The sequence below is a fragment of the Vicugna pacos genome, chromosome 26, assembly GCF_048564905.1.
Source record: "Vicugna pacos chromosome 26, VicPac4, whole genome shotgun sequence".
Taxonomy (NCBI): Eukaryota; Metazoa; Chordata; class Mammalia; order Artiodactyla; family Camelidae; genus Vicugna; species Vicugna pacos.
The window spans coordinates 1,793,595-1,814,641 of record NC_133012.1 but is presented as its reverse complement, the minus strand read 5'-3'; the positions used below and the strand labels follow the sequence as shown (position 1 = coordinate 1,814,641).

Genomic DNA, 21,047 nt, shown 5'->3' with positions numbered 1-21,047 from the left:
AAGGCAATAACGTTAGAAATTTGTAAGTGATAACTTAAATTTTAGGTACTTTAAATTTGAGAAACATATTCTTTGACATGACTAAGATTAAAAAAGATTTTTTAAAAAAACTACACATCACCTAGAAAACAATGAAAAATACTCTTTATTCTCAAAGTGTGTATAACCTGTACTCAGGAAAAATTATAGCCTCAAATCCTTCCTTAATTAAAGAAGAAATATGAAAAAATTAAAAGTAATAATTTAAAAATCAAACAACAAAAAAATTAACCAAAGGAAACGAATGAGAAGGAATTAAGGTAAAAGCCCAAATTATGGACCAGAGTATCAAAAAGCAGTGCCTGTAAACTTCTAGGCTGATCTCTGTGCAAAGTCAAGTATCAGTGTGTATGGAAACGGAGGAAGCGTATAAAATTTCTGAAGACACTTTTAGTCCTGGTGATCTATCCCTGCTCCCCATGAGTCATATACCTCCGATTCCTTTCGGGGACTAAGTGGTTAAACTGAGCGGATGGTCAGCTGTTCGGGCTCTGTTGGAGCACAATTGTAAGGCTGGAAGGGATCCTGCAGTCAAGCTACCTCTGGCTGATACTTCTACTCTGATAACAATTTCCTGGGATGGGGATTTGTGAATTTCTGGAATGCTAAATCACTGAGAAAACCTCATTTAGAAAAGACAAGACTCCAAAATATAACTTGATTATAGTTTTACGCATTAATGGGAATTGTAGAACAGTTAATTGTAAATTATTGTATTTATCTTAAGATTCTTAACAATCTTTATTCATCACACTTTTCTGGAAAATCACTCTCATCAATGGCAGTTCTTAACCTCTGAGGCTTAATAGGATAGGCTTGTAGCAAATCTGAAAGTAGTAATTTTATCATTGAATGTTATAAATTTTTGCATAATTTTTGTATTGCTGTTGGTTTTTACCGCGTACCTTACTACTTAGGTCTTCCCTACCTTTGTGTCTCAGCACTACTGCTGACAGTGATCGTTAAGGACCAGCAGCTGCTGTTTGTTTATTTCTGACTCACTTTGAATCGATGGCCACAGTACATCTGCATAGCTTGGTTTGGGGAGGGGCTGCGGGGAAGGGGGGAGGAGGGGAGGGAGAAGTATTTTTTTGAAAATTTATAAAACCAGACCGTAGTAATAGGATAGACAGTGTCAGTGTCTTCTTTTAGGGCCTTTCCTACTAATTAGAAGGTGAGTTTTGGGAGGGTGCCTGTGTTCTCTACAGAAGAGCAAGTTTATTCAGCATCCTGTCTGGTAAAACGTAGGAAGTGGGGAGAGAGGACGTTAAACACTAGAGAACATCTCCTGTAACACATTTATGTTGGTTTTCAGGCCTTTTTAATTAGTCTGGACCCAGGGAAACAACTAGCTATAATAATAATAGAATCAAATTTGTATTAAATTCTCATTATTCTGCTACTTGGGTTTTTTTGTTGTTATGTTTGGAGGGAAGCCATACAAAAGATCCTTTGTAAATTCTGTGAACTGCGTATGGATAATGCCCCAAGATAATGTTGCATCTCTCCGTAATAGCCTTTTTCTTATGCAGTTTTACCCAGCTTTCAATTTATGATAATAGAGCTCAGCTTTCTCCTGACTTAATAGTAAACTGAATTTCCTCTTTCCTTTCAGAGAACAGCTGGAGAAATCATGTTATTTTACTGTTCGTTTTTCTTTTAGTGATATTAGCCTTGGTGGAAAAAGAAGTAGCAGGAAAATGCAGGGTCTGGAGAGCAGAGGGCAGAGTGGCATGGTTCTCACCATCAGTGTCATTCCGCCAATGGATGCATGTCAGGAAGCTTTTACTCCGGAAGCCCAGTCTCTTAGGCCTAGCTGCACTTCCAGTCACTATAAAACGTGTGTGATAGATATCTTGTCTTTGACCTTCTTTAGCTATTTACATTAATTATTATACATCAGCTTTTTTTAAAGTGCCCCTTTGGTAAATTTGTATTTTCTCATTCTGAGCATGCTTTTCACGCAACATGATGTCCTACGGTTACCGAATCCAAACCCATTCTGCTCACCGCACAAACAGGCCAATAAATAGGGAGACAAGGTGTTGGGGCAAGGAATAGTGACTTTATTCAGAAAGTCGGCAGACGGAGAGAATGGCAGACTAATGTCTTGGAGAACCATCTTGCTCCAGTCAGAATCCAGGCTCCTTTTATACAAAAGAACAGGGGGGGTGTGGTTCGTTGTTGCAAACTTCTTGCTGCAGGAGTTCTTTGTTGTTGCAGCTGTCCATGGGGGTCAGGCCCTGGTGTCCCTGTAAACCTCCAACAAAACAAAGGTTGTTCTCCATTTTGCAACTTGCCCTCTCTACATGAGTGCAGAAGTGCTGGCATCCTTAAAGGTCAGCGCTGGGAGAACAGGCTCTCCTGCCTATTTCAGGCTAAAGGCAACATTGTTTCCCAAAAGGTACAGAGCTGGCAAGACTTGAACCTGGAAAACGGGGTGCACATGGTTAAAACCAAACGAACAGATCTAATACGGAGTCAGATCTGTTCTCCCCTGTTACACTACAACATTTACGAAGTAACAAAGGGTTGTCTTTACTCTTTACCACTCATTTCGCTTTTTTCATGCACCTTTGTGGGTTTTCTAAAATTTTTCTTGCGGTTTTAGGTTTTAAAAAGAGAAGGTGAAGGCTGAACATACGTTTGTTTGCTTTGTGCCCGTCTGCAGGACGAATATAAACCAGAGAAGGCCCTGTCAGAAGAAGACTTGAAGAACGCCGTCAGCGTGCACCACGCGCTCGCATCCCAGGCCACGGACTATGAGAAGAAGCCCAACGTGCTCAAGCTTAAAACTGCCGACTGGAGGGTCTTGCTTTTTCAAGCCCAGTGCGTTTCATCGGTTTGGTTTGCTTTGCTTTCTTCAGCTTGCACAGCACCTTCTTATCCCGAGAAACTGAGTCGGGATCTGCAGGGGAAACTTTGGGAGTTGGAGCCAGGGTCGTTAGCTGGTTGCATTAGAGGGACAACTGCCTGAGGAAAGTAGATAAGAAACAGAGCCCTGGGTTCAAGTTCTTTGTTTGCTGCAAAGCAGCCCTGGGACTCTGTCAGCCCCTTACCATCTCTACAACGTGACAGCCTCATGACTGAAATTCAAGGTTCCATCACACAGTGAGTAAAATAGAGCTAGATCCAAATGACCATTTTCAAATTCTTTGTCCTAACGTGTAACGTAACCTCTCTGATGCCCAGCCTGTCACTAGTATAGATGATAAATGTTTTATTTCACAGGGTTCTTGGGCCTCACACAGTGCCCGGCCCATAGAAAGTATTCAACAAGTGCAGACTTTCATTTGATTTCTCTCTCCTCTCTCCTTCTGAGCTGTAAGAGTTAGTGATTAAACTAGAAGGAAAAGATAAAATCACATTGTGACAAGGAAAGGGGATGGTTTGCCAGCTTAAAGGGGTCCATAACAGCCTTCAGAGCAAAAGTGGAATGCTCCACGTGGACAGTTCTGGATTTGTGACGTGAGAAGCGTTGGATTTTTAGTCCTGAGCCTCTAGGAGCAGGAATTTTAACAGCGCCCATGGCAGGCAGTGCTAGTTATTCCTGGCAGGCCTTTTACAGCCCGAGCCTGACCTCGGAGTCCTTGCAGCGCGACACCGCCGACTGACTGCACTTGGCACTAGCATTAAATGTGACATCAAGGTAGCGAACACAGGTTCCTGCATGCTCGTGGATCTGAACAATGAAAGATCAGACAAGGAGAGAACAGGAAGTCCGCTGGTTTGTGGACACTGAGCTCGCAAAGGTGCCGCTGACATCAGCTGAGGAGGCAGTAGGGAGGAAGTCCACACAGGATTTCTCCAGCGTGGGAGCACGACAGCGTAACACCCCGGGGAGCCACAGCCAGATGCATGATTACAGCCATTACTCATAAAAGGCCTTCACAGTATTCTAGCCCCCAGCATTATTTTTTTTAATATCTTAAATACCAAATATGATAACCAAGGAGGTCTAATTACTTCAGAGAGAACTGATGCAGCAATGTGTCAGTTGAAATAACAGATTGGAGAGACTCATGGGTCGGAGAGGCCCGGGGGGGCGTGGTGAGGTGCTGACACATGACGTCGTGTCAGGTTAGCATGGTTATTCTCGCTGAAGGAAATGATTTTTAGATTGGCTGACATCTTTTTAATCTGTTACATACATAGTGGGTGTATTTCCTGGTTCAGGCCGATTTCTTCCATTCATTTATGGATTCAAAATACCTCTTACTGTTACATGCTGTGGGTGCTGGGCTCTGAACGTGACATATAAAAGTATGATACTGACACCAAGTGACTTCCACGTCCTCCCGGGTGGAACCCTAATGTCCCGTTGAGGTATACTGAGGACGTAGCTTTACTCTCACCCGTCGTAAGTGTACATTTTGGAACGCTTCCGTCGCCCCACCGAGAGCCATCCCCTGTGCCCACGCCCACCCCAGCCCGACACCACTCCTCCCTCTTTGTCTCTGTAGTGGTTCCTTTTCTGGACCTTCCGTGTGAGGCAGTCATGGAATACGTGGGCTCTTGCGTCTGGCTTCTTCCGCTCGGCAGGACATTTCCGGGTCACCGTGCTGCTCCCGGTCTCAGCGCTGCTGGGCGGTGTGCGGTCACTAGTCGATGGGCTTTTAGAGTGTTTCTCCTTTCTGCCTCTTATAAATAACGCCGCTGTGGACATTCACATACAAACCTCTTAGTTCCTGTATGTTTTTATTTCCCTTGGGTGTATACGCAGGAGTAGTGTTGCCGGGTTGTATGATAAATTTATAGTTAACTATTTAAGAAACTGTCAAAACTACTTTCCAAAGTGGATGTGTATACCCTTTACATCCCTCTATCAATTTATCCCTCAGATGCATTTTAAAATCAAAATATATGACTGGAAGAGGTGAGTTAGCTTTTTTTTGTGTGTGTGTATATATATATATATTTTTTAATTTAAGTATAGTCAGTTTACAATGTTACATCAATGTCTGGTGTACAGCAAATTTTTTAGTTAGTTTTTGACCTCACCTGGTATCAAATAAAAAGTAAGGAGGCTAATGAATATTTATTGTGAAGTGATTTTGCTTTGTTCCTGCTCTGTCCTTGAGGCATAATCTCAGCCTCACACTGCGATGCTCAGAGGTTCCGGGGCCTTCCACTACCGTTATGATCGCTGTTGAGAATGTTAAACTCCAATGAAATGTTGTCAGGGATTATTTATACCAAGAAGAATAATGGACTTCTTATGCCATTTTAGGTCAGTAATGAGAAAATGAGCAAGATGTGATGCGCTTAGATATGAAAACATTCTGACATAAATGTATTTGTTTCTCATAGGAGCCCAGAGGAAATGCAAGGGTGGATAAACAAAATTAATTGTGTGGCAGCTGTGTTTTCGGCACCGCCATTTCCAGCAGCCATTGGGTCTCAGAAGAAGTTTAGCCGCCCTCTCTTGCCCGCCACCACAACAAAGTTGTCTCAGGTAAGGCATTTTGATTGTGATTTGGTCTCGGAAAAAAATACTTCGTTAACTAATCTTCTTAATAATTTGTATTTGAGAAACCCTCCCTATTTGGTGGGGGCCGCGGAAGGGCAGTGTTGTGTAAGTGGGTAAATGCAGCGTGCTGGGCTTTGCGCTTCACGTGGGAAGTGACACGGTTCAGTCAAGGTCGGTCGGACACATGCTTTGAATCCGTTTCTAAAATTTATGTTAGTTTGCTACTCAATTAGTCATACCAGCCTTGTTTTTTTTGTTGTTGTTGTTTTGTTTCTGTTTTTACTAACAACTCATTTTTTTTAAATTGAGGTATAGTCAGTTATAATGTGTCAATTTCTGGTATACAACATCGTGTCCCAGTCGTGCATATAATATACATATATTCGTTTTCATATTCTTTTTCATGTAAAGTCATATTGAATATAGTTCCCTGTGCTATACAGAAGAAATTTTTTTATAGATAGTGGTTCACATATTTTTTTAAATGACTGGCTAGTGTTACGCATCCAGGCTTAGGAAGGAGCTTTTTATTCATCGTCATTTAATTTTTCATTGTATTGAGCTTTTCCCGTATTCCAGTCCGTGTTCATTGATGCTGGCTTATACAACTATTCCCAGGGATCTGCTATTCATAGTCCAATGGGGCAGAACCTTCCAGGCCCCTGCAGGAGGACCTAAGTGGGCCCAGGTGGTTTTCCAGCTGATAAAGACCAAGCACAGCAGAGCTCTGTGCCAGACGTGTTCACAGGAGCTGCCCTCCTGCTGTCAGATCGGTCTCTCTGAGGATCACATTGTATCGTGTCCTTTTCCTACTTAGAACTCTGTTCTGAGGACATTGCCTACCACCCACGTGTGCCAACTTTAAACCTGTCCTCAGTGCCACTGCTGCCACTGACTGGTGAAGGACTTTGGAAGCCACTGTGATGTCCTTGTGAATTTCTCATTGGTTGAATGATAGAAGTGGTTTCATCTGACTCTGATCAACCAGGTCTTGATATTAACTAGCTCTTTCTACACATCTGATAATCAATTATCAATGATACATTTATTAGTAAGTCTGTCTCATGTGCCTGTTAGACCTCAGAGTCTATTTTTGGCTCTGGGAATAGAAAGGTAAATGAAACCCAGGCAGCCTCTGGGACTGCGCTGGCGAATACAGACAAGCAAGTGATCACAGCGGAGTTGATGAGCGATATGGGAAGGGAAGTCCAGAGTGCTGTAGGGGTACAGGAAAGGGGTCCCCAGCCTGGGCTTGGAGGGGAGGGAGGAAGTGTGATAGCTAACACGAAGCTTACAGGATGAGCAGCGGCTGGGTGTGGTGTGGAAAGAGAATGATCCAGCAGAGGGTCAGAGAGACCCAGAGGAGAGAACACCAGGATGCAGGAACCACACAGAAGTTATCAGACACGACTTGAGTGCAGGGTGTTGAGAAAAGGCAAGAAATGTTCCTCCATGGAGGGAAGCAGAGGCCGAGTGCTGGAAGGTCTTGTTCGTCATGTGTAGGATTTTGGGTGGTTCGCTGGTTCCCCACCTTCCTTAGGGTCACAGTTTCAGCAGGAAATCAGTGTGATCAAATCTGTGCTTTAAAAAGTATACTCATTATAAGAGGAAGAAAGTTACCAGGGGAGGAAAGTACTAGAAGCAGAAAGTCACTTTCAGTAACGCAGAGGAGACGCAGCTTAGCTGGAGGAGAGGCGGGGAGAGTGGGGTGTTCGGGAGGGCTTGGTGGTCCTCGGTGGCCCCTCAGAGGGGAGGACCAAGGGCTGTCACCAGGCTCGGGCACTGCGGACTGTGGTGTCTGACTTGGCTCTGGGGACGTCATCGTCTGCTGGTTTCCCCCCTGTTGCATCTCCCAGGGTCCTTTCCTGGGTTCTTTTCCTCTTTTTACCTCCGGGTGTTGCAGTGAGTGCTTAGAAGGCAACCAGAACAGACGCTTGAGAAACAGTAGTTTTCAACTTAGGAAAAAACAGGGAGAGTGTTGTGCCAAGACAAGGGGAGAAAGGTCAGGTACAGCTGGGACAAAAACGATCTCCCATGAGGTGGCAGAGGTCGCCAGGTCCTCTGGTGAGAACAGCTTCCTGGATGGTTGGAGCTGCCACGCTGGCCGTGCTCGGTCCTCGAGGGGGATGGAAGGCAGTGAGCAAGTCCTGCCATCAGTTCATAGAAACAGACTTGTGCTGAGAAGAGAGGACACATGGTTTCAGGAGACATGCTTCTGTTTTTGTAAATTCATAATTATTGTTAACGTGAATTGGACGCTCCCCATGAAAGCAATCCTGTGTAGTTCATAGACTACCAAGAAAGCTCTTAAGCCCAAGCCTGCTCACTGTACAAGGCAGAATGGCTTTAACCTACACGGATGGTAAATATTCTAAGAGAAAAGGAAGGCCTTTCCTCGCTGATGATTGGAAAGCACGTCGGCAGACTTCTCCCTCTGCCCAACTAAAATGAACTCTTACAGCAAATGCATTTCCCCGCTTTAGTTTTGGGTGCTTAACGTAAATGGTAAACCACATCACGTAAGGTAAGAGGAGAGAAAAATCACTGAACGAGGAGAGGCAAAAAAAAATACCTTTAGAAGTTGGGTTCTGTCCTATTAATTTCACTAGGCATTTTCCCGTTGTTACTTTTCAGTAGGTTGGTCTTTCTCACAGTTGAGTCCTCCTGTAAAAGACCCAGGGGGAACAGAGAGTGGAAGTTAGAGAGGAACACGGACAAGCCTGGAGCAGCCCCGGAGCTTTTCCTCGTCCTTTCCTCGCCGTAGGAGCCACATTTCTGTTTATCTTCTACTTTGGCAGATGTGCTGCTATCCTGTTTACGTTTGGGCCTCTTGTACATGAAAATGACCGTGTACATCTGTTTGTGTATTTTGACCACAAAACCACAAGACCTTATCAAGGCAGACTCTCTTACTTGAAACAAATATCCTACATTGGAAAAAAAAAACTGCATAAATTTTTGGATATTCTTCTTCATTTATGGTATAAATCCACAAAGTTGCAAGAATGCATATGAAGTGTAATCAAAATGATGGGTTCAAGATTTTACATAAGAAAGTCATAACCAAAACACAGCATCCTCCTGAGTCACAGAAGATGGCCAAGCGCTTTCGGGGACTTAATGTCTTCGTAAAGTATACGGTGATCTCACCCCTCGCAGGGAAATCACCGAGCTGCTGTGGGTCTCAGTTTTCCACCTGGAAAATGAGGAGATGGTCTAGAATGTTTTTAAGGTTCTTTCTATCTGGATTTTTTTGTCCAGTCATCATGTTTGTTTACTAACAATGGAAAGGTGTTCTACCTTTGAGAGTAACGGGACAGTTTACAGACAAATACGTAGAACCCGGCATGTGATAAAGGACAGGTCAGAGGCAGGGAGCGAGTAAGTTTGCACACAGCCTTGTGCGGCCTGGTGTTTGGGGCCCCGCCCACTTCAGACAGAGACCCTTGGGGGATGTCTCCGCTGGAGTCACAGTCCACCTTCAGTGAGCCTGGGATGTGTGTCTGAATGCGCTTTCGAGGTCTCCCAGGCCTTGAAGACCAGGCTGTGTCCTTCAGCCCGGGCGTTCTCAGTCTCAGCACTGCTGACCTTTTGGCCTGATTCATTGCCATAGATGATAGGATGTTTATCAGTCTCCCCAGCCTCTACCCCCTTGATGCCCATATCATCCTGTTATAGCAGCCTGGATCCTGGCGAGAGACCAAGTGACACTCAGAGGGTTGGAGACCTCAGGTTTACTACGCCAGCAGGCCCAGAGGAGTTAACACTCCAAGCTCTGGACCCCGTTTGTAGGTTTACACAGGCTTTTATAGGCTACTAGTCAAGATTTTGAAACATTCTGCAACATCATAGGCAGAGTAGGTGTAAGAAATGGACTAATTGGGAATGAGCTAGGTTTGCACCATATGCAAGTGAGGTGTTACATGAGCTTTGGGAACCAACAGAATCTTAGGGGTAGGTTCCGTTCTCCTAGAAGCAAGTCGTTTTACAGAAGCACAAAAGCGAGATAATACCTCTGGGCCAGGGAACTGGAGTAGTGGCCCTGCCTGTGGGTCCTGCTGGTCTTTTCACGGAACTTCCCACTTCAGTCCCCCCAGTTGTGACAACCAAAACCGTCTCCAGACCTTGCCAAGTGTCCTGTGGGGTCACATTCCCCCCGCTGTTGAGAACCACTGCCCTAGCCCGGCTGTCTTTCCTTTCTCCGTGTGCCCCTCCCCTGAACGCCAGACCACAGGTACGTGTGGAATAATGTGAGTGCCCTGCTGGAAAAAAGTGAAACAGCGTTAGGAAAAAAACTAAGCACTCGCTTAGAAGATTGTTGGGTGCTTTTAAAGACACTATTCATCACCCTGTCACTTGCAAGCTTTTCTCTAATTTATTCTCGTCTCCTTGCCAGGGCAGATTAGCCTTCGTTATTAGAATTGATTATTGTCGCTGCCGCGTGGTCTTTCTGAGCAGCTCCACTGTGTGGGAGGAGTCGCCTTCTCCTGGTTGTTTTTCACAGCCGCGTTGCCAGAGCACATTTTCCTTTCTTGCGCATGCAGAGACTAAAAGGAAATTTTACATTTTGGATCTCCATTTCAACTCATCAGGGCAGTCATTTAAAAATTTTAACGCACATAAGAATTATCTGAGGACCAGTTTAAATTGTGCATTCCTCAGCCCCCGACACTGGTCAGGCCTGGGCCAGGGTCCCCGGAGGGTGTGGGTTTCTGGGACAGCTCAGTGTCCAGCAACACTGGGCAGGTCATGCTGAGAGACGATGCCCTGTGACAGAACCTGCCTCCCTGGCCCTGCTTCTTTAGAGACCTGCACCTCATGAAGGTGTCATTTCCCCTTATATCTTGTCCTTTTTTCTTCTGTGAATCCCAGCCATTCCCTTGAGGAAGTCTGACTCAGGAAATGGATACCAGGTGCGAACTGCTGAGGGTCCGCCCTTGTGATCAGCGTGGATGGAAACAGGACAGTTCTGTGTTTGCTTCTCACCCTCCTGTTATCACGGTTCAGCCTCAGGGCAGTAGTGGTGGACCGGGTGACTGGGGCAGTCATGCTCCACAGACCAGGCCTGAACTCAGCAAGGAGACCAAAGAAAGATGCAAACTGGGAGGTGGCAGGTTTAAGATGCAAGGAAACTTACTTACAAGGCTTGTCTTGGGAGGCCTCAGATGTTTATCCTTTAAAGTTTATCCTACCCACATCCCTTAAATCAGACTCTTGTTATCTTGTCCCCAGATCACTGGTCTCCTAGTTTTTTTGCTCATTCACCTTCTCAATATTAAATATTTAAGCAGATATCCTTCAGTATGTGTATTTTTAAATAAAATATGGTAGATGTCCTGCTATCAATATGAGTGAAGAAGCATTGAACATCGTTAGTCTAAGAGAAATACAGGTCAAAACCATGTGATACCATTCAGACGGCTATAATTTTTAAAATTTTTATGGAAAGTAATGTGCTGGTGAGGTTGTGGAGATACTACAGCTCTCGTGTGTTGCTGGTACAATGAGGCAGCTACTGTGGAAAACAGTTTAGTTGTTTATTATCGAATGTTTAAACCTAGAGTTAACACGTGACCCGGCAATTCCACTCTCATTTATATAACAAGAGAATAGAAACTACATTCTCACAAAAACTTTGATGTGAATGTTCACAGCAGCATTACTCAGAACAGCCACAGGTGGAAATGTCATCTGAGAAATGGGTATAAAATGTGATCTCTCCATACAGTGGGACGTCACTCAGCCATGAAAGAGTGGAGCACCCTTCCTACACTGTGGATGAACCTTGAACACCTTAGCTGAGTGAAAAAAGCCAGTCACAAAAGGATTGTATTGTGTGATTCCATTCCAGAGGGTCTCTTTGAGGGGAACTACAATGTCATAAAATTAAATTGTGGGATGGGCGCACAGCCCTGTGAGTGTACTGAGACACTTTGAATCGCACACTTCACAGGGCGGGTTGTGTGGTGTGTGAATTGTCTCAGTGCTGATTTCAAAGACTCTTCCTTGCCCGGGGCGTGCACACCTCACTTGGGAAATCTCTTTATTTCTGACTATTTCTGTAACCACTCAAGACCTGTGTACCTCTGATCTTGCTTCTCTCCACTCCATCCTGCACAGTTCTGGCCAAAATGTCATTCACCTGACGTCACTGAGCCTTAACTGCCTCACTTTCGCCGGCAAGAAGCAGTCCAGACTCCATGGCATGAACGTAGACTCCATTTTTGCCACACCTTTTCAGAATAGATAGATTTTTGTGTTCACTTGCTAGAGGTCTGTAGTTAACACATACTGAGTACTCAAGGAGACAGTCAAGTCCTGTCGAAGTTGTTATGCTCACTAAATACTGTTTACGGTCTTCAAACCTGTCTTACACGTGAAATGATGAAACAAAATCTTTCTGACGGTGCTGGCAGCAGTTGCCCCCCACCAGACTGACTCAAAGGCAGGTGTTTCTTTTTTTTCCTCTAAATTCCAGCAGCCTGGGTTGGATGAAGCTGCAGGATTTAGCGATCTGCTTTGTTAATTGCCTGGAAGTGTCATCACCTTCTAAATCACGTCCACTTCACAGCAGCACAAGGAAACAGTCCGAGCTTTCCCGCTTCACCTTCCCTTTTTTAAAAATGGAATCCATTTATTCAGCTGTTTCCTGAGGGACCCATTATATCAGGTGTTGCATTAGATACCATGGGCTTCATAAAAATAGCTCAGATGTGGTTTTGTGCTCAGCTAATAGAAGCTAAAGGTGCTGGTGTCAGGCGGGTAGTACCTACAAGCCAGAACTGGGCCTGTCTCTGTCCCCTGCTCAGCACCACACTGGACACTGGAGATGCCGAGAGAAGGGAAAACGACCTTTCTCTGCCTTCGAAGAGCTAGTAATCAGTCAAGGAGATACAGTTCACACCTCGGTCAGGGCATATTTTATAATAAGCTTGGGGTGTAGACATTTAAGTGCTCTAGATGTAGAGGAGGCGGCTGTGGGATCTGGACAACACTGGCTTTGAATGGAATTTGGAGACGGGCCCAGGTCCCAACCCGCATGTCAGAGCCACAGGAGAGAAGGCAGGTGAGGACCGGCAGGGTTGACCGAGAGCCCGGACAGCTGAGGTGAGCACTGATGCCGTAAGGAGCCCACTGGTTAGAAGCTTCTGTTTTCAACAGCCTGTTGGATTTAGCACCGTTGTCCTGAGGCTGGAGTTGAGAGACCGGGGCTGCTGCCCCACTGTCTTTACCCTTGTGGCCTTGAGCAAGGACTTGAACTCTCTGGATCTCCATGGCCTCTAAGAGGAGGAGGTTAGGGAGGGTGAAGGCCAGGTTCTCTTTCACCTTAGAATTCCTAGGATTCTGTACTCCCCACGGAAGGAGGATCGATGGCAGGAACCGTGGCTTTTCTAGCAATGTCACCTAGTGGCTGTGCGGTGAGCGTGCCGATGGATGGCTGTGTTCTACCTCGACTGCCACCTCTCCCCGGTCCTCTTTGTCCTCCCCTCCCTGAGTCTCCTACTTGGTACAAAAGGATGAAGAGCTCACTGGTGGGCCTGCCTGGGGCCGAACCACTGGGCTCCTCCTCAGCCCCAGACGCACTGCGAGGTCCTGAGCAGCCAGCTTGCTTCATCAGCCAAGAGATACCTCATAGGGATGGAGTTCGGTATTTTAAAGGAAAATATGAAATTTTCTTCAAAGTCAAAATACTGAGTAGGAAAAATGAAATATTAAGCGACATCATCTGAAACATGCCTTTTAGATGAAATTTCATTGTATATATCATCAAAGGTTCTCCCAGTGTACATGTATTGACATAAAACAATCATCCTTCTAGCACCACTACTTAAGGTAGGACTTCCTAACTTAAAACGGTCTCAGTGCGTGCATGCCATCTGCCGCCTCTGTTCCTTTTCTTTGAATGTCGTCAGAAGTATTCCTCTGCCTTCTCTGAAATCCCTTTCGTTGGCATTGTCTCCTAAGAACAGTCTCTGGGGGCGGCTCCTGGTTTGTCTTTCTTCACCGTGAACATTACAGATTGAACCGTGTGAGTCTGAGAATGGGCGGCTGCCTCTCTCCCCGCTCTTACATCAGTTCTGTCGGGACGTCTGTGTCTCTCCCTTACCGTGGGATTCCAGCTTTGGAACAGCTGGCCTGGTTTAGCTGTATCTGTGCCCCAGGATCCACTTGGTATCTTCATTTCCCTGGCCAAAATAGATTTAAGAAATGTGATTTTACAGTGCTTTCATTCTGAGATGCCTTCCTTGATTCTTGCTTCAGGAAGGCAGTGAAATTGGAGTGAAGCACTGCGCGTAGAATGTCAGCATTCCTTTGACTAGTTTCTTCGTAAAAGTACAGCTCAAAAACAACTAGCCCTTTGTGCTTATAGAAATAGGTTTATAAATCATAGCTTATAATAGCAATGCATAAACCTGGGAAACCTTGGTAATGGTAGGGAAGTGGGAAGTATAGTATGTTTTACATAATGTTGTGCTGACATTTATTCCTCATTAAAATAAGTAGAAATTGGGATTTATTCAACCAGAAAGAGACCTTTGAATATTCAAGATCGAGACATCTAAATCTAAAGCTCTGAGGGGAAGAACATTTACACAGAGCCCAAGTCCAAAAACTGCAGAGAAGTTCGTACTGATTGTTTGAATTGTTTTATTAACCAAAAAAGAAAATAATTGTTTTTCTTAAACTGCGAATCACTGTACTTTACAAATCTAGACCAATTATCAAAATAGGTCCACTATTTCAGCAGCCAGTTCACAGAAGAGGAAGCCCATGAAACGTATGAAAAAATGTTCATCCTCACTTGTACTCAGGAAAATAAAAATTCAAATCACAGTGGATTACCATTTTATACCCATGAAATTAGCAAAAATTTGCAAGTATGATAGCAAACTTTCGCAAGGATGCGGAGCATCCTTTCGAGCCTACTGTGGAAATGTATAAACTAGTGCAAACACTTTGGAAAACGGTTTAGTGTCATGTTAAAGATGTACATTGTCTAAAACCCAGAAATTTCACCTCTGGGTGATCACAGGCAGACCTCAGAGACGTTGTGGGTTTGGTTTCAGACCACTGCCATCAGACAGATATCACAACAGATCTTTTTTTGGTTTCTCAGTGTATACAAAGGTTCTGTTTCCCCTTTAGTCTATTAAATGTTCAGTAGCATTGTGTCTAAAAAATCAATGTACGTATCTTAATTTAAAAATAACTGAATTGCTTGAAAGTGCTCAACTTCAGTGAGTTGCAGTAGCGACATAAGGCTTGCCGATCACAATTCCCCACAACAAATATAATCATGATGAACAAGTCTGAGATATGAGAATTATCAAAATGTGACACAGAGGCACAAAGTGAGCAAATGTTGTTGGAAAAACAGCGTCGATAGACTTTCTCGATGCAGGGTTTCCACAAACCTTCAGTTTGAAAAACAAATGCCATATCTGCAAATGCAATAAAACGAGGTCTGCGTGTATGCTGTCAGGAGATTGTAAGTGATCATATTCACTAGGCGACGTGCAAGAATGTTCAGTGCAGCGTTATTTATAAAAGAAAGCAGAGAAACCTGCAAACAAGTTAAACATCCGTCCATGAAATTTGTGATTGAAGGAAGTCAGAACCTGTACTCTCCTGGAAGAGAAAGCATAGATTGCTGCATATTTTAAAATATCAGCTTTCAGAAAATTATTTCTTGACGGCATTGCTTGTCTGAAAAAGGGGGAAAAATATGCAGATAGGTCTTCATCCACTGTGACGGACGGACACTGCTGAGCGGCCATGAACTAGAAAAGCAGATTGCGCGGCCCTCAGGCAGGTGCTTGACTGGGCCGCGGGGGCCTGGCCTGCTCTCAGACTAGTCTCAACTCCGCAGCAGGTGCACCTGACCGAGGGCTCAGGAACCATTTGGTTTTGTGACTAGGGGCCTGGTGAATTAAAGTCTTTCATAATAAGTGTTGCTGAGTCCAAACTCATTCTGCTCACTCCACGACAGGCCAGTAAATCGGGAGACAAGGTGTTGGGGCCAGGAATAGCGACTTAATTTGGAAAGCCGGCAGACCGAGAGGATGGCAGACTAATGTCTTGGAGAGCCATCCCACCCAAGTCGGCATTCAGGCTCCTTTTATAGTAAAAAGGGGAGGGGGCGTGATTGGTTGTTGCAAACTTCTTGCTGCAGGAATCCTTTGTTCTTGCTGCTGTCCACATGGGTCAGGTCAGGGTGCCCCTGTAAAACTTCTAACACAACGAACGTTATTTTCTATTCTGCAACTTGTTATTTTTATTAAGTACAAAAATGTTAATATCCTTAAAGGTCAGAGCCTTGAAAATAGGCTCTCCTGTCTATTTCAGGCTAAAGGCCACATTCTTTTACAAAAGGTGCAGAGCTAGCAAGACTGAGCCTAGAAAGCAGGGCACAGGGCTAACGCCAAAAGGAACAGATCTAATATGGAGTCCGATTTGTTCTTTTCTGTTACATAGGGGCTTTTGTAAAAAGTATGCAATAGTCTATTGATCTATTTCCTGGATGCTAAACGGCTGAACACTTTCCTGCAGGAGGAGCAGCTGAAATCTCATGAAAGCAAGCTGAAGCAGATCGCCACGGAGCTGGCTGAGCACCGCTCCTACCCACCGGACAAGAAAGTCAAAGCCAAGGAGGTGGATGAGTACAAGCTGAAAGATCACTACCTGGAGTTTGAGGTGTGTTGACCTAAATGTAACCGATGCCTGTATCCGAGCTACTCAGTGACTCTTCCACGAGGCAGTCTTTTTACAGCTACTGTATTCGGGGGGGATGCACCTTGACCCGGCCTCTCCCTTGGGAGCTCCGGGCCTGGTCTGGGTCACAGTGGCCCCTCTTGTGCAGGATTCTGTCTGAGCATCAAACAGGCATCAAAGAGTAACTGTCCGTCTGTGCGCTTTAAAGCAAACAGCCTGCCTGTTGGAATGGCGTGTGCCCGCTGAAGATGAAAACAACGGTGGCTGGACACGCCGGGCGGGCAGCTGCTCCCTCTATTTCTGCCTCTCTTCCAGCAGAGCTGGAGTCAGAAAAAGCACCGTGGAGGAAACGAGCCACACGATGCTTTTTCCTGCGCGCTCCTGCTGCTAGGCAACCGGTGCATGTTCCTCCTACCGCGCTCTGCCCTTCACAAGGCAGTCGCCTAACTGAGTTGGGGCTCATCCATATCCTCCAACAAGTGTGGTCATAAGAAAGCATGGGGAGGACCCGTAAACTCTGGAAAAATGGAAAATTCTAAAGCAAGTCAAAAGGCGTATATGTAGTAGATGTTATGTTGGGCTAAATTCTCTTCCAGATTAGACAGTGTCAGGGTCAGGCGGTGTCCTGACTCTGCCCCCTCCAGCTGCCGCTGTAAGACATTCAGAGTGTCTATTTTTTTTTTAAGTAGCATGTAGTCCAAAATGCAGAACAACTGTCTTTTTTTTTTTACATAATATCTTTTTCTGTTGGGTGTGCTGAATCTGTCCTTAGCTGTTTGTTCCTATTCATTGCAGCTCTAGTCAGTGTTACTCATTCACCCCCCCTTTCCCGTCTTACAGTCCTGTTTCTTCCTCAGGCGCGAAACGTAGCATCATCTGAGCACCCTTGCCCTGGCCCCTGAACCCCCAGAATCTAATCAGGACCAGATCCTGGCGCCCCGCCCCTGCCGTGTCCCTCCCCGTCCCCTCCTCGCCCCGGGCATTGCTTTTAATCCTCCTCCCTCAGGTCCCAGGTGTTCCATCCCTCACCCCTGTCAGCCGTTGCCCTCGACTACCTTCATTTCATTCTCCATACTCCCGACGGTTAGTTCTCAAAGGCATTCTGTTCAGCAACTGCCCTTGGTTTTCCCCAAGTTAACCTTCAAATCAAGTCCCAGCCCTTAATCTGTGAGGGTTTGGGTTCCTTATGTCTTCCCTCCGTGTGTATCAGTCACACTTCTCCCCAGTCTGCTCTCCCCAGACACACGTGTGTGCCTTTGTTCACTTACTTTCTTCTGCCCTAGATGCTCTTCCCATCATTTCATTTCTTCAAGTCCTGGTCATCTTTCAAGATGCAGCCCAAACCCCTCGTACTAAAAGCCTGCTCTAAACCCGCCGGTACAGTCCTGCACGGTGGCCTGGGTTACAGTGACTTCAGTGAGTCTTCATGTCTGTGGTGGATTCCACAGCACCTCCCCCGCACGAGACTGGGAGCTCCTGGGGTGCAGGGACCTCAGGTCCCTTTCTCATCTTTGCTCTGTGCTGTCTTCTTGAATTGGAAAGGATTTCATGGAAGCTTCTATGTATTTTATTTTTTTATTGAAGTATAGTCAGTTATAATGTGTCAATTTCTGGTGTAATGTTTCAGTCATACATATATATACAGATGTTCGTTTTCATCTGCTTTTTCATTATCGATTACTACAAGATATTGAATACAGCTCCCTGTGCTATACAGAAGAAATTTGGTTTTTTATCTATTTTATACATAGTAGTTAGTATTTGTGAATCTCAAACTCCCAGTTTACCCCTTCCCACTCCCTTTCCCTCCAGTAACCATGTTTGTTTGCTTTGTCTGTTTCTGTTTTATAGGTAAGTTCATTAGTATTTTCTTTTGTTTTTTTAGATTCCACGTATGAGTGGTATCATGTGGTATTTCTCTTTCTGACTTAACTTCACTTAGAATGACAATCTCCAGGACCATCCATGTTGCTGCAAATGGCATTATGTTGTCGGTTTTTATGGCTGAGTAGTATTCCATTGTATAAATATACCACACCTTCTTTATCCAGTCATCTGTCGACGGACATTTAGGTTGTTTCCACATCTTGGCTGCTGTGAACATTGGGGTGTATGTATCTTTCATGGAAGCTTTTAAAAGTATCTTCCTGAATTATATAACATTTCTGTGAAAAAAGTGGCATTCAGTCCACTGCAGATCCATGTACTAGTCTTCTTCATGCTTAAGCAGGTCCTTGCTCTGGGCAGATGAAGTGAAATCTTCCTTTCAGGAAAGGTAGGAAGTTTCCCAGCAGAAACTTTGGAAGCCTTACCAGCAAAAGACTTGAAAAGATACTTTTTAAAAAACAAACAAAAAAACCCAAGCAGCTCATCTTTGTCCACACTTGTTCATTCTTGGGAAATGGGAGTTCTCCAAAAGCAATCATAATTCTTCACACTCCTGGAGTGGCTTTCAGCCACAGGCCCTTTTAGTTTCACACATGCTAATTAAATTTCCCAACACCTCGGTCCCCTGCTTCTAGCGCTCAACACCTTGCTTTGAGCCCTTGACTGTCTGTCCCCAGGGGCAGGGGTAGCAGGACCACAGAGAGGCTGCCGCTGCTTGAAGCTACTGTGGGGCCCCTCTTCCAAAAACATAACCCAGCAGAAGCCAGCATTGTCATTTCCCATGAATTTAGACCCACGGTTGTGGGGCTAAGTCTTTCTTTCTTCAGATTGTCACGTCAAGGAGCCTGGAGCTGGCATTCCAGGACCTTGGCTCATCAACCTCAGGCTCCTACGGTGACAGATCAGGCGTGTGGGACTGCCTGTTAGAAGGCATTAACCTGCGTCTCCCCAGAAAGGTCGCCTGGCACCTCACTTTCTAGACGTTATCTAGAAAGGTTTTTGTAAAAATAATCCAGTGAACATTATTTTTCACTAACCTAAAATGGAAGCAGCATGTCTCTTGGGGTCCACCTTGCTGGTGGGTCACCCGCCAGCACTCGCCTCTGGTGTGTGTTTGTGCCGATGCTCTGCGGCGTGTTCGGGGCCTGGCTTCCCCCGCCGCTCCCTCGCAGGCTGCTCCAGTCCCTGAGTGCGGTGTGGGAGCCGCTGACCTTCCTGTCTGTCTGGTTCCCGCTCGAGCCTCAGCTGCTCGATGCGGGCTGAGTGCTCAGTACGTGTCTGTTGAGTGAACACGTGGAATGTAACATCAGAGGATGCGTTGTAGCTCCTGTGAAAACCGCCGTGATGGGACAGACAGCAGCGTCTGCAGTTCCGTGTGACCGCAGAGGGGCAGTGCTAGAAAGGGGAGCTGAATCCCGCCTGCGTCCTTGTCACCAGGGAAGAGCCACAGGCAGGAATGGGCTCTCTCCCCTGTCCCTGCAGCAAGGGCCTCCGTGTGGTTTCAGGGCACTTCTTGTCATTTTCACAGCTTGGTAAAGAAGAGACCTTTATCTTGTTAGAATGTGAAGCGGGTGGCAGTAACACCAGGGGTTACTTCTAACTCAAGGCAGTTCAGTTGTTTGTATCCCAAGTTGCACCGAGTACAAACCGTTCATCTCGGTGGGCCGGGTTCACAGCGCTTTCTATGCCTATAAAGTCCCCAAACCCTGACTGACAGTAAATAATCAGAAACTCTGGTAAATAAGAAGATTCAGGGATGTTTGTCTGTTTGTTTATTTTTGAAGTCTATAAAAAATCTGCAGAGAACAAGGGGACCTGCGTCCACCTTGGCCTTGGCCTTGGCCTGTTGGAAGACTGGCCTTTACTTAAAGCTGCTCACTCAGAATGGCTGTGCTCGACCAAGTTCACACGTCTGTCTTGCTGAGTATTCACGGGGGGCGCTGTTGTTTTGTGTGACTGAACTGGTTGCCCCAAGTTGTGGCTGTAACTTATGTAGAAGGGTTCACTTGGAATGTAATCTCACTTTTGAAAGAGTTCTCAGGCACCATGTGTCCACATTAAGAAATTCACCATCATTTCCCAGTTTCAAAACATAGATATCAGAAAAAGCCTCACTCCCTTCTGTTTTATTCAGTTCCCTTTTTGCTTAAAAATATGTGACTCGATCTCCATGCTTCTGCTACGTTTGGAAATCTGTCAGGATGTGGGCCAGGTGGATGGTTTGTGTCAGGTATGAAAACGTACAGAGCTCTAGCCACTCAGAGCCCAGCAGGCTGAGCTGGGCAGGCATCCTCCTGGGCCCTTTCGGAAGCAGCCCCATTACAGAAATCCCCTCGCTTGCACAGAACTTGGCCCCAGAAATTAGCTCTGTGTTTCCTCACTGGCAGTTAAAGTGGAGATACTGTTTGCTCCAGGATGTTTCTCATGTGATTTAAGGTGTAAGATGTTTTCAGTGGCTGAAGTTACTAGTCCTTAGATGAGAGGAGGGAAAGGGAGGCTGTAGCCCCTTCCTGGCTGTCGGTGAGGGGTTACTGAGGAGAGTTACCGAGGCCGGGCTGGCAGAGGCGCCGGGATCGCTGACGAGCCGGGTGGCAACCTGGTGGCCATCGCAGCACTGTATTTGTCTTCCCTGGGGTTTGCATGCGTTGAGGGACGACAGGCGGTGTCCTGCCCGCCGCTCCCTGGTACATCACGTCCGGCAGCGGTCCGCGTTTGTGATGTTGGCCCCGAAGGCACTCGAGGTTGCCATCCCTCTTACAGAGGCGGCGACAGCTGGAGGTGCTTTGTGTCTTAGATCTTTGAACACGGGCTTTGGAATCAACTGTCTCTTCACGGTTAGAAAGCAGCTACTTCCAGGTATGTTGGTTTTCAGGCTCCAATCCAGCAGGAAGAAAAGTCCACTTCCCTGATGGCTCAACCAGATGCGGAATAAAGTCCC

The 21,047-nt window shown here is 45.7% G+C and overlaps 1 protein-coding gene across 11 annotated transcripts in view; it reads left to right on the top strand.

Annotated features, from left to right (window-relative positions):
- PSD3 (pleckstrin and Sec7 domain containing 3) overlaps nt 1-21,047 on the top strand; it is a 398,292-nt gene that overhangs the window by 354,632 nt on the left and 22,613 nt on the right. For 8 of the 11 annotated variants that reach the window (XR_012064351.1, XM_072950169.1, XM_072950168.1 and 5 more), the window contains 3 exons: nt 2,711-2,868; nt 5,350-5,494; nt 16,061-16,204. Coding sequence is in view for 8 of the 11 variants with exons in the window: in XM_072950169.1 (XP_072806270.1) it covers nt 2,711-2,868; nt 5,350-5,494; nt 16,061-16,204 (447 nt within the window). In the remaining 3 variants the exon portion in view is untranslated. Of the gene's footprint in view, nt 1-2,710; nt 2,869-5,349; nt 5,495-16,060; nt 16,205-21,047 lie in introns of those variants that run through there. The other 3 variants (XR_012064353.1, XM_072950167.1, XR_012064354.1) reach the window with 3 other exon arrangements.